Source organism: Vulpes lagopus, chromosome 24 (genome assembly GCF_018345385.1).
Source record: "Vulpes lagopus strain Blue_001 chromosome 24, ASM1834538v1, whole genome shotgun sequence".
NCBI classification, from domain to species: Eukaryota; Metazoa; Chordata; class Mammalia; order Carnivora; family Canidae; genus Vulpes; species Vulpes lagopus.
The window spans coordinates 32,921,470-32,940,056 of record NC_054847.1 but is presented as its reverse complement, the minus strand read 5'-3'; the positions used below and the strand labels follow the sequence as shown (position 1 = coordinate 32,940,056).

General features: G+C 47.1%; 1 protein-coding gene across 1 annotated transcript in view; it reads left to right on the top strand.

The window, feature by feature from the left end:
• Positions 1–2,784: 2,784 nt before the first annotated feature.
• The window catches only part of NEB (nebulin), a 210,814-nt gene continuing 195,011 nt past the window's right edge, over positions 2,785–18,587 (top strand). The window contains 10 exon segments of the mRNA XM_041739331.1: positions 2,785–2,890; positions 3,480–3,564; positions 4,057–4,121; positions 7,148–7,189; positions 8,996–9,205; positions 10,825–10,932; positions 11,418–11,522; positions 12,194–12,298; positions 12,930–13,034; positions 18,074–18,178. Of these exon segments, the coding sequence (XP_041595265.1) occupies positions 4,086–4,121; positions 7,148–7,189; positions 8,996–9,205; positions 10,825–10,932; positions 11,418–11,522; positions 12,194–12,298; positions 12,930–13,034; positions 18,074–18,178 (816 nt within the window). The 5' untranslated portion in view covers positions 2,785–2,890; positions 3,480–3,564; positions 4,057–4,085.

Here is an 18,587-nt window from a genome sequence, read left to right as displayed (position 1 = left end):
TGAAGAGCCTTTGCCAATCATAAGCATTGAATTCTGAGTTCCACAAGTAGAGAGGATGGCTGGGGAGGAAGCTGGGCTGAGATGAGGCGTGCGTCTGGTAAGAGTGGGGGTTCGTAGGGAAGAGCTGTAAAGCCTCACATCCCGAGGTGGGAACTGAACAGATAGTGCCCGTGAGATCTCAGAAATACCAGAAAAGAGTAACAGAGACGTTTTGTTAAACGTGTACAGATAAATAATGAAAGGTTCAACTAAAAGAGTTAAAACGATGGTCTCCGTGGAGGGAGAAACTAGAGGAATGGTGGGAACAGGGGGCGTCAATTTAGGAACAAGCCTCACAAAAACTATTAGATTCTTAAATGATATGCAGATATGATTTGATTAAAATAATATAAAATAGAATGAACTGCAAGAGCAGGTGCACCTGGGTGGCTTGGTCAGGTCAGCCTCTGACTCTTGATTTCGGCTCAGGTTCTTCTCTCAGGGCTGTGAGATGGGCTCCACGCCCAGCACGGAGTCTGCACGAGATTCTCTGCCTCTGGGTCTCCCTCTTGTGCACGTGCTTGCTCTCGCGCTCTCTCTCAAATAAATCTTAAAAAAAAAAAGAAGAAGAAGAAGAAGAAGAAGCAACTGCAAAGACAAAAGCTCTGTTCCAGTGCCATCTTCTACGTCAGGCCTGCTCTGGTCCCCAGACATGATACTTCTGTCGTCTGACGTTTAGGGATGCGTCCTCTGAAACTCTGCTCCTGGCACCTAACCTCACCCTGCCTTGCTCCGGGTCAATTATGTAGGCTTATCGTCAACTCCTATTGGTTCATAAATTCCTGGACAAACTACTGTCTGATTTCAGAAGTGTCACAATATTTCAGTCTAATACAGAGTAAAGCATGAAGACTCCAATAAAATGTTGTAAAATGGTAATAATAAGGGACTCCTGAGTGGCTCAGTCGGTTCAGCGTCTGCCTTTGGCTCAGGTGCGCCTGGGCCTTAGTGCTCAGCAGGGAGCCTGTTTCTCCCTCTTCCTCTGCCCTCCCCTTGTTCGCCCTCTCTGTCTGAAATAAATATATAAAATATTTTAAAATGGTGATTATAATTATTAAATAATAATATTATTATTAACTAGATAATATACCAAATAAAATAATAAATATTAAGTATAATAATAAAAATAATAATAGCTAATATTTACGGAGCACTTACTACGTGCAAGGCATGTGATAAGAGCCCATCAATAAATCAGGGGTCATTTATTTTTTTTCCACAGGGAAGGTCATAGATAGGACAGAAATATAGACTGGCTCTTTCATGCCTAGGTGACAGAGTACCAGGCTAGCATTCGAGTGTCTATGCTAATTTTTCTACTTTATATGGCTTTATACTATGTGTCATAGAAAATGGGCCTGAGGGCAGCCCAGGTGGCTCGGCGGTTTAGCGCCGCCTTCAGCCCAGAGCATGATCCTGGAGACCCGGGATCAAGTCCCACGTTGGGCTCCCAGCATGGGGCCTGCTTCTCCCTCTGCCTGGGTCTGTGCCTCTCTCTCTGTGTCTCTCATGAATAAATAAATAAATAATTTTAAAAAAAGAAGAAAATGGGCCTGAATTCTTTTCCAATTTAACACCATCTTTTAAAACAAAATGAAGAGTAAGTCAGTTCTAGTTGACATCTGCCAATGGAATGATGTCCTACTACACACATATCCCTTGGTCGTAAAACCTGTGAGAACATAGAAAGTGAACAAGGTTTAATTGGTTTATATGATAAAAATGCTGTTCAATTTTATTTACCACCATCTGAATCACAGAAGGCGGAGAGGTACATATGTTTGAAATGTGGCTACGCTTCCTAACGTTTAGCTAAAAAAGAACTATTACAACATGTTTAATTTTAAACCCATGTCAAGAAACCGGTGACCCACAGGGGTTTTGCTTTAGTACGGAGGTTTAGAGAGAGACTAAATCAGTGAAAATTGTCTTCAGAAGGAAAATTGCTGGGTAATTTTTATACTCGGTGTCACACACTCGACTCACCTAATAAGGTATTACCTTCTCCTAGTAATTGACTGATTTAGATTTTATCTGCTTCTGCTGTTTGAAAATTGAACCCTTCTGTGCTTGCGTTCACACTCTGCCTCTAGAAGCCACCGGACTAAATTGAAAATCAGAAGCCCGGTTAGATCGGAAGGCGGCTCAGTCTTGCTAGCAGGCGGCCTGACCAGGGAGGGAGAAGATAACGGGTGAGGTCTCCGCATCCCCTTCTGGCCTAGTAACAGAAAAAGGATGGAGCCTATTCTAATTACATTCTGCGTCCAGCTTATCTAGGGTCACATCAAGTATTTCCAACTGTCATGTCTTTTTTCACAATTTTAAACATTGTTTTTGCCAACTTGGGGTTTCATGGATTTTATTCCTTCCTTGTGCCTGTAGCTTACCTGTAGCTCACCTGGTGAGCTGTACAAGAGGGAGCAGGTTTACTTCCATGAAAGTGGGACAAGTGACCTCAGGAAACCAGCCACAGAAGGGTCACAGCCCCTCAAAGACGTGCTTATTTTATCCTAGATTCTTTTGCACGAATGTGGAATTAAGCAGGGTTGCAGGGAACGACAGATCAACCTAAACTTGAGGCCCAGATGCTGGAAGTGAAGTGCAATTCCATCACCTTCGAATAGTTCTGGGCAAGCAGTTTGCTACCCTTTCTCCTTTGGTGGAATTGGTGAACAGGTGGTTTTCAGAAGATCACGCGGTATATTTAGCTGCTGAAATTCGAGCGACTCGGGTGTGATTGGCTGCGGCGGCCGGTGATAACGGGCGGGCACGGCCGGCTCTGCCTGGGGCTCTCGGGAGGGGAGAGTCGGGAGCGGCCTTGCTGCCGGGGAGGTCGAGGTGCGGAGGACAGGTAGGGCCGCTGGCACTGCTTCTCCTTCTGTTCTTGCTGGAGCGTTCTGTTCCGCAGCTTCCCTGGGAGGGAGTTCCAGTTCGCTGTCCTGGCCGGGGAGGCCCGCGGCGAGACCGTGACCTGCGAGACCTCGAAACCCTCGAGGCCGTGGCCCTGCCGCCCCGGGCCCACGGGCGTCTGCCTGTGCTGTGGGCGTCCTCGGGCCCTGGCGAGCCCCGGCTTGCTTGGCCCAGTGGGCTTCCTCGCCTAACAGACAGAATCTTAAAATTTTTTTTGCCTTTTTTAATTTTCTCTAAATATGAGTATGAAAAGGGCTCTGGGTCCCGGCTTCCTATATTTATCCGTCCTGGGCCTCCGCCGCAGAAGGGCGCGGTTCCCAGCCTAGCAGCCGGGCTGGTGTTGGTTTACAGGGCAAATAGCTTCGGGCGACACAAGGGACAGCTGCTCCGGGCCGTCATCCGCTTTGATCGAGCAGGTCCCATTCCCTGGCGACAACCCGGAGGCCCGGAGGCCCTTCCCCAGCTCCCGAATTAGCAGCTCGGCCCCAAGGCCCGGTCCCGCCTCGCTTTAGACGTGTCTTGTTTTTCAGGTTTGAGGAAGAGCCACGGACACGGAAGAGAAAAACCCATAGAAGCCAATGGTGTTTGGGACAAGAATAACCCCATCGCCTTGAGGTTTCTGTTTTTCTTTTAAAGCTACTGACAGATTTGCTTGTCCGCGTGCAATCCAGGTGCGAGAGCGGGGCAGAGGCCATAGCACCCTCGCAGCACCCGGCGCGGGCCCAAAACTGACTTCTGGGAGCCGGGCCCACCTCCCTTTAACTAGTACTCTTGCTTAAAAGTGTTTTTTCGGCAAGTATTTAGCAATTTAAATAGCATTTCTCTGGATCCAAACCCTCTCGCTTTGTCGCCTCCACCTCCTTCCCCACAGCGAGCTAAGCTGCTGGTGGAGCTGGACACCCCCTCGCCCCCCGCATGTGGCTGAGGGTCCGGAGAAAGGCCCTGGGGCCCGAGTTCTTACACCTGCTCGGATCCCCCCTCTCGCTTAGCCCACCAGGAGCGATGGATGTGTAGCGCGGCCACGTCTTAAGTTCTGTTGTTCTGATGTTCTGATCAGTCCGAGGGGCAGATTCTAATGTATTTCTCATTTGTCTGCAACCTGAGAAGTCTGTAGGTGCCACCCCTACTCCGGGAAAATGGCAGATGACGAAGAATATGAGGAGGTGGTGGAGGTAAGATGACAAAAACGGCCTCTGACAGCCAAGTGTTTGATGTGGCGACAACCAAAGCCGCACTGTAGGTGAATCAGTCCTTTGCAAAATCTATTATGACTTCACAAAGCATCGTTAGGAGAGCGTGAGGAGGGAATATTTTATGTTCAGTTTCACTGTAATTATGTGGGATTTAGAACTGAAAAGAAATAGCGCTGTTTCCCACTTCTGCCTTTTTTAAAACTCTCCAAAGAACATGGCGTGGGGTAAAGGCAGGTTTTACTTTGTCTTCTAAAACTACCTTTCTCCCCACCTGCCAGCCCTTCTGATCCAAGGGACAGAGGAGATAAGGGAAAGTCCTGAAAACTCTGTATTTCAGTTTCCACATAGCAATAGGGGAAAAGGGGCTACTTCCTCTTTGCTTCAACCAGCTGATGACCTACAGCATGATATGGATTAAATGTTCAGAATAATCTACCAGATTCTGGGCATAGGGGAGAATTTGCATATATGGAAATGTGCCCACACCTGGAAATACGAGCTGATCATGCTCACAAGTGACATCTGGAACCACGCTTTCCGACCAACTCCCATCATACTTACCTAAGGGAACAAGACTACCTTTTGCTTTTAAGTTTTTTTGAGGGGGAAAATAAAAAGTGGACATCTCAAAAAATTTCCTCCAGGTTATTTGTGGACATCTGACACATTTGACAAAGCTGTTAGTTGTTTATTTTATAGTTATTTTATGAAACTTTATTTTTATCATGTTACAGTTTTTCCTTCACCTCTTGCCTTCAGCTTCACGTTCTAGAACCTCAAGGCTTGGGGGCTACAAGCCATATTAATATATTCCCACTGAATCTGAAAGTGCTTGATAATTTACAATTAATGATGATCCAAACGTATGAAAATCTCCAAGGGCCTCAAGTGCTTGGAGGCAGTCTTGAAAATCTGTGCTTTCTCCTCAGAATGGAATTCTGAACCAAATTTCAAATGACTGTGCCAAAATTTGTCTTTGGAAGATGATTTTAGTGACCAGACTATATTTAGATTAAGAGAAATTAAAGTCATTTTTTATTGCCAAAGGATTCAGGAAGGAAACACAGAATGAATCTCCTACAGCATAACAATGAACCTCTCTGGCTTAAATGCCAAAGGCCACATTTTCCATGTTCAATGTCCCTAGTGGGCATTTTACATATGTCCCTATGGGTCAGAATAATCACGATTAAGCGATGACACAGTTCTAAATCAAATTGCCTTCCCTCCGGTAGTAATGCCAGTAATACTTTTTAGCCTTCAACTTAAAAAAAACAAAACAAAAAGAAAAAAACAAAAAAAAAACCCCTTGTTTTTCTTAAAATAACGGCGTTCAGTGGTCATTGGAAGTTGTCCTCGGTATTAGACTTGATTTAACTAGATGCCATAAGAATGGAAGGGGCTATTTTTAGGCATCTCATCCTTGCCATTTTGTTCCTATTACTGCTGCTGGGTCTGACCAGCAGTTGCTGACCTGCTAGACTTCCTGCCAGGGAGTGTTCACCCAAGGTCTCCCTGACCTCAGAAAAGATGTCACGGAGACTGGAATGGTGGCAAATCTGGGAAGATGGACAGGGGAGAGTTCAAAACCAGGAACTAGCTTTAAAAACCTATCTTTTAGGGGTCTTGCACGTCTAAATAAAATCATACTATCCCTCTTGACTGAAGCCTAAATTTGGATGGAAAGGAAAAGAAGCAAGTATGCACTAACCAATTAGGGGCATAGCTCTAAAAAAAAAAAAAAAAAGTGGGATTTGGCATGTAAGTTAATGCCAACCATTTAGGTAATGTTGCTTTTTTTATAAGCTTATTTCTAAGCTACATCTGCCAAGGGCGAGAGCCCCACAAAGGTAAAGTTGGACAGCTACCAAAGGACTGCTTTTCCCTGGGTGCTAAGAAAATCCAAAATAGTTGTGAATCATTCACTTTCATGTAATGTCCCTTCTCAAGTCCCTGACGATGCTTTGTGTGGCCAGAGACGGGGTTCTCTGTGGCTCCCCACCAAACAGCCGCCCCTAAGCGGCCAAATGCAATTTCCCATGTGGCGAGAGCTGAGCCCGTCCAGGAGGAGCCCCGTGTCCCGCAGGAGCCGGGGAATCTCTGGCTCTGCCTGGGAACCCAGATGGCTATTGGGGTTGAGGTTAAACGGTGGGGGAGCAGGGGAAGCACGAGACGGGGACCTGGGGCGAGTCCCTGCCGATGGGCTAGAGCCGGTGGCCTCGGGGCAAAAGCCAAGTAACTTGGAGCAGTTCCCTGACCCGGGGGGCAGGTGGGACCCCGGCTGCCGGGGGGCTGGTCCTCAGCTTTCCCCTCCCCCCGAGTGTCTGTGTCGGTGGCAGAGAAGGGACATGTGAAGCCTAGAACAAGGTGCACTGTGAGGCCTGGGAGAGCGAGCCGAGGGGCCCGTGCCTGTCCCGGGGGCCTCGGTGGCGGGGCCGAGACTGTGGCCCCCGAGTTTGTGGCCACCCGACCGCACCTGCTCCTGCCGTGGGTGGTGACACCAGGAGCGGGACGGAGTGGCTCTGACCTCAGGTCGGGCACCTCGTGCCACAGGGTCCCTGCCGCCCTCGTCCCCGGGGCTCCGTCTCCGCGCCCCGCAGGGCCATCAGGCGGCCTTGGGGGCGAGGGTGGTCTGGGTGCTGCGTCCCGCTGGCCATCCTCTCCCTGCCGCCCTCGTTCCCAGCCTGCCGTCCTGTTGGTCGCCGTGCATGGCCCCGAGGTCCTTCCTGCGCAGCCCGCGGCCACGGGCTTGTCCCGCCGCCTGGCCACCACCCGGCCCTGGCTCCTGGGAGAGGTTCCCTGGCCTCGGGGGCAATTGCCGCCCATTAACTATGCGCCTGGGCATCCCGCCCAGGCCGGCAGCCCTCTGGGGACCCCCAGCCCCCCACATCACCCGGGCTTGGATGCTGCCCCTTCCCCGCGGGAGGCACGGGAGGCGCCCGGCCGCGGGCACAGGACGGGGCCGCCTGCTGCGCTCTCACGCCCGCTCTGCACTCTGTTTGCAGTACTACACGGAGGAGACCGTGTACGAGGAGGTGCCGGGACAGGTAAGGCCCTGACAGGTAAGGCCGCCAAGGTGCACGCTGAGGCCGCCAGGCCCTCCCGGCCACGGGCTCCCAGGGCTGCGAGCTGGCACGGGGTGGGGGTTGGGGGGTGGGGAGCGACCATCCCCCACCTGTGTGCCCTGCAGCCGCGGGACCGGGTAAGGAATGCTGTGCCCCAACAGGCCGGGTCCCCACTCTTGCTCCCCAGCGCACCCAGGGTGCTTGGGCATCGTTCCCCGCCGTTCGTGGGGCGCTGTTGGTGCAGGGGGTGCTAATTGCAGTAACTAATGCCAGCGGCTGCCAGCACGTGGTGCCTGCAGCAATCCCAGGGCCTCGGACCGGAGGCTTCCAGGCCGACCAGCAGCTTTGTCGTAGAGTTGTAGCCTGTTGGGCACCGTCTCTGCCTTTGTCCCCCCGATGGTACAACGAAACGTTCCGGAGGTTTTAGCACCAAGCCTTTCCCGTGAATGTTCCAAGGTGGAACTTTTTTTAGGGTGAGCCAGCTCACTCGCGCTTCCTTTCTGGATGGAGAGGTTTCTCTTGAGCACTGACATGCAGCGTGTGGCCGTCTCAGGGCTCGCGACTGCATGAGACCTAACATTAGCAGCTGCTGCGGGTCGCTTAGTCTCCCCCCATCCCTGTAGGCCAGCAACGCGGCAGAAAGCGGCCCATCAGCAACGACCTGAGGACACCTGGGAAGTTGTCCCAGATGCCGGTTTCCTTGCTGATTCAGCTTCCCTTTCCATAATTGATGCAAGAACTCTTCCTTTGGTACAGAGGATATTAGCTGGGAGGGAAGCCCTGCTATCACAGGGACCACTTGGCTGCTTACCTTTTTTTCTTACATACACTACTTTTAACCTTGGACTAGACCTAAACTTTGGCCTTAGTTTCTTCTATACGGCCTGGCGTAAGAAACAGTAATTTCCCACCTACTGCACGCGTAGGACTGTCGTAAGGATGGTTACCCCCTTGTGTTGCCGTCCTTATCCTGGTCCACCTGAGCATTCGTTAGTGTAAATGGCATTCCACTTCACGTTAACTGACTAAGCCAAAAGGATGGTAATCACTTGTAATACTGATGTGATTCATTCCTTTAAAGTTCATAATCCTTGGCCTAGGCCTGCAGGGGAACAGCCTAAAGACCTGTGGAAAAAGCAAGCAGGTTTTTCTTGGACCCATTTAGAGTTAATATGAAGTCAACAAGTTGAGCTTTATTTGATCATCTTAATTGTTTTTGTTCCCTGATGCCAAGACGGCTTTGACTCTACCCAAACGATTTGAGAAGATCTTAAATGTCTAAGAATGTTGAGTTTCTGAGTTTCACCCAACCTGAAAGTGTTTGAGTTCCTTCCTACCAATGGAATTTTAAGGCACTGTAGCAAATGAACAGGGAGTGACCTCTTGATTCCACACCCTCCCGAGCAATCAGCATTCAGATTTCCCTAACGTGGAGTAGAGAGCCCATGGCTTCCCGCCTTGGCCTGTTTCATTTGGTTTTTTTTTTTTTTTTTAACTTTTTATTTATTTATGATAGTCACAGAGAGAGAGAGAGAGAGAGGCGGAGACATAGGCAGAGGGAGAAGCAGGCCCCATGCACCAGGAGCCCGATGTGGGACTCGATCCTGGGTCTCCAGGATCAAGCCCTGGGCCAAAGGCAGGCGCTAAACCACTGGCCTGTTTCAGATGCGTAGAAGCACACCTAGGGATGCAAGTCTGACTTGAGGTCAGAATAATGCGCATGCACCTAGATCGTGCTATCACAGTTTTTATTTCCATAACCACTGGAACCACATGTCACATTTTCAGACCATAACAGAAGTCTATGAAACTACGACCACATCGGACTATGAGCCATCAGGACCTTCCAAACCGGCACTGGCGTCGCCAGTATCGGCACAGCCAGTACCAGCCAAGCCAGTGGAGAGGAAGAAGGTTATCCGGAAGAAACTGGATTCTTCGAAGTTCATGACCCCCTACATTGTACACAGCCAGAAGATGCAGGAACTCTTTAGCCCGGTGCGTTTCCAACATCTTGTGCTAATCTGGTTTTATTATTGAGAAATTACTGATCTCCAGTGACTCTGTTTTGGGCGCCAGCTAGATTGTTCCTCAACCTTGTGGGAGACAAAAACTTACCTGCAGAAACATAAGCTCTTGTGACTCTTGAATCTTCCTTTCCATGTAATTCATTTGTACCATTGCAGCTTCAGAGAAACATCCTTACTGAAATTATTCCCACAAAATAAACAGGAAGCCTATTAGGAGGCATTTATTGGTATTTAATCACAGTTTGTTGGCTAATCTAGAATCCTGAAGTCATAAATATAGATTCAATTGAAATCCATTCACCAAAGCTAAATAACACCTCTTTACACTGTGTCTGAGCAGGATGCCCCCTAAGTAGACTAGTTAACAATATATAAAAAGGTCTTTAAGAGTCCTATAGGGAAGAAGAACCTGTAGTTTAAAAAACCAGGGTCAGGTGCATAATCTCCGCTGCTGAAGGTACCTGGTCCTTAACTTTCCGCGTACAGTTATGCTGCGACATGTTCTACTGACCGACAGCAGATGGAGATCCATTTGAGTGGACAGTTGAGTGTCCGTGTGGGCTTGAGGTATCACTAAGTGGCTTGAAAAAATGAAAAGCGGCTTAGGGGAACATTGGATTAAATAGGACTAAATGCTTCTGTCAAAGGCATCCTGTTGTGATTGGTCAATAAGTGTTCACACTTGGTTTAGGGTTCACTCCTGGACACTATTTGATAAATTTCTAGTTTAGATTCTTGAATGATTAAAATCTAGTTTTCTAAGATTTCAATCTCTAAAAATAAGATTATCTTGCCTCCTTTTATCATTGCAGTCTTCAGCCAAAACAAAAAATTTTTTTATTCAATTTATTGCCGTAAAACTCCTAAACTGACAATAACACCCTAGAATTTTGATAGTCTGAACAAAATGGCAAAGGTTTGTAGTATTTTTAAAGTGGTTAGTGATAAAATCAAGAGTGTAATTTAGATTGTCGAGTGCAAAGAAAGTGTCGCAGCAAGTCAGTAAGTACATCCAGGAGTACGATTGAAGCATTAATAATGATAAATTATGCACATTGTTATTAAAGCAAGAACTCATTGTATATTTAGCAGAAATAATAAAATCTCATTCCTTTTCAAAATACTCCATAATTCAGACTTCCCATTAATTCAGCTGGTGTCTCAGCTATCCAAACCACCGAGATTTAGCTGCAAATTCTGAATTGAATATTTTTGCATTGTATTAGCAATCAAATCTTTTCAGACAATTTCTATATTTACTTTCTAAAACTGTTGAGGTTCAGGCTTTTTATGTGTGCTTCCAGAGAATAAAAACATTGAGAGAATCATTCTAGGGCATTTCAAGACAATAGCTTGTAATCTACTGTCTCAAGTGTCCAATCATGTTAGGAAGAACAATTAACAAATCTATTTTAGTTTTTGCTGAGAATCGAGTAGGGGACAAAAAGAAAGCTGTTATAACTGATAATCGTTAGAACTTGCAGGGTGTTTTTTTTTTTTTTTTTAACACAAGGAGATGAATGCATTGCCTGAAGTTTCTGCTGCCGTCTTGTCAGGTTTTAGGCTAATCTCTGCTATTATTTTCAGAATAAATATAAGGAGAACTATGAGAAAGCAAAAGGACAGCCATACGCCATCACGACAGATACCCCAGAACTTCGCCGAATCAAGAAAGTACAAGATCAACTCAGTGAGGTGGGTGGCCTTGGTTAAAATAGAGAGCTAGGTGGAAAACATGCCCACCAACTGGGAATTGAGGACTTTAATGGGTGTAGAGAAAACGAGGAGTCAAATTACTCTGAGACAGCCGAGAAATCTAGAGGAAGCTTTGGCTATAGATTATGTGGCTCTAAATGTGAACCCGCAGAGACTTCTCAGCTAAGTAAACTAGCTTACAAGATAAGAGATGGGAAGTTCGAATTCACTGTGGTCCCCCACAGAGGAGGGCAGGGAGGCTGGAATTGCACCAGGAAGGCAGATATGCAGCGAATGCAGGTGCTCTGCACATCTTTGGGGATCATAGCTTTCTCCTATGATAGTTTCCTACTTTCTAAAGTGCAGAAACTTCGCTTTGCGGCACAGACGTTGAGTCCTTGGGTTAATGCTTTTTGGTTGTAAGATATTCTTTAATATACTCACATTGGCCCTCCTGTCACGAATGCTGTGCATTACTTCTGCAGGTTAAGTATCGAATGGATGGCGATGTTGCCAAAACTATCTGTCACGTGGATGAAAAAGCAAAGGACATTGAACATGCAAAGAAAGTGTCGCAGCAAGTCAGTAAGGTGAGGTCACGGTGTGGATGGCTGGGATGCTATATAGCATGTGGGTTTCCTCTACCTGGCCTTAGAGGAGAAACCCGACAGGCCTGATCCTGCTCGCCGGTCTTACCTGAATCCAGGGGCGTCATGAGCTTGGTGCCCACACCTGTCAGGGAGGCTGCGCAGATGACTGAAGTGGGTTGGGACGCCTCTGCCTGGCAGCTCGGCTCCAGGCAGCTGCCGTGCAGAATGCAATCCCAGTGTTGCCAGAGTCTCCTACTTATTTTTAGGGAAGTCAGGGAGCTTAATTTTTACAAGAAATCCTTAAATTTCCAATGTAAGCAACTGATCAAAACATGGAAAAACTACCACGTGGGTCAAGAGGAACATGCCTCCTCTCCAGAATCGGCCAATGACTTTCAAAGGTTGCAGCCCTTAAAAGGAATCTGTGGAGAATCATGATCATGACTTAGTTTAAGAGATCAGACTTTTGAAGTAAAAGCTTGCAACGCAGGGAAAGTATTGTGGGATGTTGACATGGTCACTGCTCTCCCAGTTGGGGCTGGTGACAACGGGCACCAGGGCAGCCCCTCCGTGAGAGCACTCTGGCTGTGGAAGACTCGATGGCACTGCTCTCTGAGCCCTCCTACCTCGCGGGAGACCTCAGCCACGGGTCCTCTTCCCTGTCTGTCTAGGTTTTATACAAGCAGAACTGGGAAGACACCAAGGATAAGTACCTGCTTCCCCCTGATGCCCCTGAACTCGTCCAGGCAGTCAAGAACACGGCCTTGTTCAGTAAGGTGAGGGCTTCTGCTCTGTCGCGAAATCTGTCCTCCTCCTCCTGATGCAGAGGAACCCTGGGTGCTCGTGCGACCCGGCGCGTGGTGGCCCAGCCTTTCTGAGAGTGTCCTTGAGCCGTGGGGGTTGCAGGGGTTGCGGCTGGCAAGGGGGAACTGAGGGGAAAGCTCTTGAGTGGGAGGGAGGGTCCTGGTGGGAAGCTGAACACGTGGGGAGAATGGAGATGTGGCCGAGAAGTGGCTCTCAGAGCCCAGGCTGCGCTTTGCGTGATTTCGGGCCATCGCTCTCATGAAATGTTTATTCCGTGACGAGGAACCATGCGAGGTGCCTCCTGCCTCCTTCCGCTTGCATTCATGCTTGTTGTGGGAAGCAGGTAAGGTCCAAGAGGGGAGATGAAACAAAATCAGACACGTCTGCCCTCCTGAAAACAAGATTTGTCAGCAGAAGCAGGACACGCTATTAATAAAGATGACTTGGACTGAGTGGAATGGGGGAGGCTGTCTGGGGATTCCATTTGCCTTTGCTTTTAGCCTGCCCTTGGTTCTTCTGGCTACTGCTGGGTGAATTCAAAATTGTGTATTTCGTGTAAGCGGGAGCTCCTACCTCATAACTTCTCACCCTTTTCTGATTTAGAAACTGTACACTGAGGACTGGGAGGCTGACAAGAGCTTGTTTTACCCATACAACGATAGCCCAGAGCTGAGACGGGTGGCCCAGGCCCAGAAAGCTCTCAGTGATGTAAGTCCAGTGCAGTCAACAATGTTTGGGAGTGTGGGATCGGGACACCTCCGGTTATGTCTTCTGGCCACATGTCCATTGCAATTCCTCTTTCAGAAAGATGAAACGTCATAATAGCAGATGATTCCATCTAGAATCGTTGTAATTTATGATGTGTACTTAAATGCATAATTTATATTAGATATAATTAAACCCAATCTTGTTTTTTTATTAGGTGAAGAACCTGAGGTCATTAGTGGGCAAAACCCAGATTAGAAGCCTGGTCTTGTGATCCCAAGACTGGTGTTCTTTCCACTGTAGCATATGCCCTCTGTCCCCTTGGCTGGAGTTGAAGTTCTTTAGTGACAGTAGAGTGCCACTTTAAAAAAAAAAAAAAAAACCCTATTGGAATCATAACCATTTCCCCAAATATATTAAGTGAAAAATGTTATTGAAGGAGTTTGATTTGCTATCCTAGTTATAAAGTCTGAATTGTGGTGTGTCCCCCTTTCTCTACATGAACTGACACACTTGTCCAAACATGCTTGTGTGGTTATCTCACAAAAGCTCTTGCCATCGGATAATACGCAGAGGATGTTTCAAAGAGATGGAGGATATTTCAAAGTTAGTAAAAAGAAAAATAAATCAGCTGTCTCCACTGACCAGAATTTTAGTGTGTTTCATCTTGAACAGATTTTTTTTAGAGGGACTTAAAAGGCCTAATAGAGTCCTTAGGCTGAAAGCTATTTCCGCAGCAGAGAACTCTACTTGATTTTAGCACTTCCCCTTGTTTTGAGGAGCTTTAGTTCTTGACCTCTGGATTTGCTAGAAACTATATTGAAAATCCAAAGACTACTGCTCTAGTCTTCGGGACAGCACTCTTGTATAAAACAACAAGTTGTTTTTCATTCAGTTGTCAGTCAGACTCCTAGAACTTCTTACATTCACTATGGACTTAACAAGTCAGTTGGCATCTTGAAAATTACTGGGATTTCCTTCCAGTGGGTCTTAGGATCCTATCTTGCCCTGTACTGGAATTATGCAGACTCCTTTGATGGTGTCTCCAACTTTTGAGGTCTTTTATTGCCTCTCACTCTATATCATTTGTAAATTTAGGGGACCTATTTCTATCTCAGTTTTCATATAATTGGTTAAAATATGGCATAGGTTATGCTCCTATCTTTCCATAGAGTAAGATAGGAACTAGAGAAGCCGTAACAAAAACTTAAGGCTCTCTAGTGCACGGTACCAATTTTAATGTGTAGGGACCTTTTCTCTTTTAAGTTCATTTTTTGGTTCTGTATCTTATGAATATATAATATTGTGTAACTTTTATCAAGTGATCAATAGTTGTTGAAAGTCTATGCATGCATAGCTGGCAGGATAGAAAAGATTTCATCCTTTCCCTTGAGATTTTATAATCAGGCTGGTAAGATGAAATTGTTATATATTAAACAATAAGAAAACATTTTTCACAAATTTTAGGAAGCAGATTGTACAGTCTAATACTTGCTGAAAAGACACACGCAAGTAATTAGGGAAGGCCATGTGGAAGTGGTAATCCCAAGGGAAAGGGCAATGATGAACAGAAAAGGCATTTCAAGTAGGGAGTACACTTGAAATGAGGGACAGAGGTGGAATGAGTCTGGAGGGGACAAACAAATTGAATGCTGTGGATACCTAGTTAGGAGGGTACTTTTAAGAAAGTGGCGGCAGGACCTTGAAAATCAGACCAAATAGCTTTGACGTGATATGGTAGTCCTTAAGAGATATCCTATGATTTTTTGGGGGAGGGGAAACAGTATGGTAAAAGTAGGATATGGAAAAACTTTGGACAATATAGTGGATTGGGACTAGGAAAAAATGTGATAAATCGAAGACTATTTTAGTAATATTGTGGAATCAAAGGGAGGACAACGGAGAAGAAGAAAGGAATCTGAGGGCAATAAGTATTTTAAAAGTGTTAAGGACATTGGATATTGGAGATGAAAGAGTGAAAGGAGCCACAAAGGAGTTTATAACAGAGACTGGTAGCCTGGGTGTATAGGGGTGCAACAGGTAATGATGTACTAGTGAACAGAGAAATGGAGTTGAGACGCTGCATCCATAAGATGCCTTGATCTGGATCTTCCATTAGAAACTGTGTCCTATTGCATAGGCATGAGAACAGGACAAAATATTAATATTGGAGAGTCCTCGGAATAAAAGTGATAGCTGAGGACATGAAAATACATGGGGGAGGCTGCGGAGGGTATGGCCAAGGGCAGAGTTCTGGAGGACACCCATACTTAGGACATCTGGAAAGTAGCCAGCAGAAGAATGAGGGAACAAATGGTCAGAGAAGTTGAAGGAGAACCAGGAAATGCCGTGTCACGTGACCTCGGGAAGAGTGTCCAAGAAGACACTTGATCTCCAGCCTCCCTTTACCCATGAGATGGACAGATAGAGGGGTCCTGCGTGCCGCTCTGGTGCCAGGGACTTCGAACAGGTACAGGTGACCACGTCTGGGGATCCCTCCACATGCATAAAGGAGACTGCCTGGGGAAGGAGAGTCTTCCCGTCCTTCCTCAGAGAAACTTGGCAGTTATGATGCAGGTTGTAACTTTATTGCAGACTAACTGCCCCGAGCATCAGGTTCCTAGGCTGCTGGGACAATATTAATAGAATGCTGTCGTCCGCAGCAGGAGCCCCTATGGTTCTCAGGCACGGGGCGCCTGCGGGCTGTTGTTCACAGAACACTCTTGCCAGGCCGAGCAGATCCCAGCTGAGGGCTTGGGTCTGGAGGCTTCCTGTCCCCCTCGCCTGTGTCGCCTTCCAGTTTCTCTGGAACCTACTTACCAGGTTTCTCTTGTAATCTGAGCAGAAACAAAAGAGTTCACAAATACCAAGAGACACTTTAAGTGGATCCAGAGTACAGAATTCTAACAAGGCTGAATTCTGAACAAAGTTCCTGAGAAATGAGGACTTCTAGATCCAGTTTCTCTGGAGCTTCCTGACAGGATGTCCCCCTTAGTAAGCATTCCTCCTGATAGGACATTGCTCACTCTGGGGACTCGGCCAGCCATGGAAAAATCCCAATCGCCCTATGCCTAAAATTGAGCCTTCGCTCCTTAAAGACTGAGCAGTGGAACTAATATCAATGCATTTTAAAACTGGTCTTTTGTATCTCCATTGACCCATTGATGTTCGTAAAAGCTCTTGTTATAGGCAGGAGGGAGATGTTGTTAGGACCTAGTTAGACTTGGTTAAAGCATGAAGATGACTGGGACCTTGGAACTATCCAGCCTCTTTTTTTAAAAGATTTTTATTTATTCATGAGAAACACAGAGGCAGAGACCCAGGCAGAGGGAAAAGCAGGCTCCCCACGGGGGCCTGATGTGGGACTCAATCCCGGGACCCGGGAGTCACACCCTGAGCCAAAGACACATACTCAACCACTGAGCCCCCCAGGAGTCCCAGAACTATCCAGCCTCTTTACGTTATAAATAAGAATACCACCACATGGAAGAAGTAATTTGTAGAAGTCTCACAAGTGAGTAGCCAATGGCCTCAGTATATAAAACACACATTTAGAAATCCATCATTAAACTTTTGCTCTGGTCGGGGTCTGCCCAAGCCATGAGAGCTCCCAGATGAGAGGCTATGTTTGCTGTCATCCAGGGCTCACAGACCAAGGAGGGGCAGATAGGTAAACAACCAACCATGGCATCATCCGATAGTTCCTTCCAAGGAGCTAAGGGCCACATTGAGTGAGACCCCAGGAGAAGGTCTTCAGGTCATGGAGGGCACAGGAGGGGAACCTGTGCTGGTCCGGAGCTGTGGAGAATGAGCAGCAGCTTGTAGGCAGATGGCGAGAGCGTGGAGCTGGGGCATGTCAGCGAAAGGGAGCAGCAGGTACAAGGTCCACAAGGCGTAAGAGGGCTTCATGTACCTGCAGATTGACAAATAGTTCTGCATTTTTGGAGGCAGTGTTCAAGGTTGATGGAAGAAAAGCCCTGAGTAGTCAGTAGTGAAGAAAAAAGAGGGCAAGGGTGAAGGGGCTGCATGCTTGATGGACATGACACTTTAACACAAGGGAGGCCTTTAGTCGGTTAAAGGAAAGGAGCTAATGAAGAGTGTTTGAAGCTGTCGAAAGAGAAGGGGTGACTCTGGAGATGGTGCAGAGGGCTGCAGGTGGGAATAGCAGTCTGCGTGCAGAGTCACCCCGAGAAAGCGGCTTCTCTGAGCCCGTGTAGCAGGTGGGAAGGGCAGGGACGAGCACAGGGGAAGGTAAGTGTCTATACAGCCTTCCTTTACTTTATGAAAGAGCAAGCTGAGAGTGATTGGGGGCTAAAGGACAGTCTTGGGGGTTTGCACTAGCCGCTGTGAGTAGAGACTGACCAGGGATGCATAAGGGGGTGTTCAAGCTTCACTGAAGGCAAAGTAGCGATCGGTTACCATAAATTCAGAGTATTGGGCAGAGAGCCCCAAGCAAGCTCTTGTTCACAGAGTGTACCACTGGGTAGACACCTAGACTTCAAGCTAAGGGCTTAGGTTCAGGAGACTCGCTTTTCCACCTCTGCACCTTCTTCCAGTAGCTCTTTTAATCGTGCTTAGCACATCGTCATTATCCAATCCGTCGAGGGGCATGACTTCCTTCAGCAGCACTCAGCATCCTGCACATAAGAACAGGGCAGTGTCGTTGAGTTGATCCAGAGCCCAGGGACTTGGTAGCTGGTGTGATGTAAAGACCAGAGGTTGGGCAGTGAAGACCCCAGTTAACAGAGCAATCTCAATTGTACATCATGGCACAGAGACACATGGAAGGAAATAGATGTAGGGTTAATAATCTGGGAGAACAGGGAAGACTTAATGAAATAGAAATCACTAGAAACGCTGAGAGCAGGGGCGTGTGACATCTGCAAGGACACGTTACTGTTACGTGAATACGCTAAAGTTTAAAACTTCAGGTATGGATGAAGCCATAGGCTTTTTTTTTTTTTTAATGCAAACAAATGGAATATGGGAGGTAGAATGATTTTTCCATGCCTCATGAGTGTTCCTGTCTTTTATTTTGTCAGATTGCCTACAAAAAAGGTCATGCTGAACAGCAATCTCAATTCACAACCTTGCCGGACCCTCCAGATATAGAATTTGCTAAGAAAGTGACCAATCAAGTGAGCAAGGTGAGTAAATCGGGCCGGGACGTCGTCTCCCTTGAAAACTCTGGTTTAATAATCTCAAACATCAGAGAAAGTAAGTAAGGGAGACCAAAAACTGAGCATGTTTTTGCTATATGACCCGAAAAGGTCCATAGCAGAAATAATCCATCCGTTGACATCCTGGAACCATGTTAATAAACACTCTGCCTGCTTAATGACTCCGTGATCAGAAAGCGTGAAAGCCGCGTTTTGAAAACAGCACCTGTGTCCTGATGTCATTTAACACCTTGACCTGTGGAAATGCTGCTAACCAAGAACCCGGTCCCCGCGTGTCCTCTTGGAGGGTCTGATTGCTTTAATTCAGTGTGAAGACCTCCTACGGTTTTATGCTGTCAGGCATGGAGGAAATGAGAGCACATGAGTGAGCTTCAGA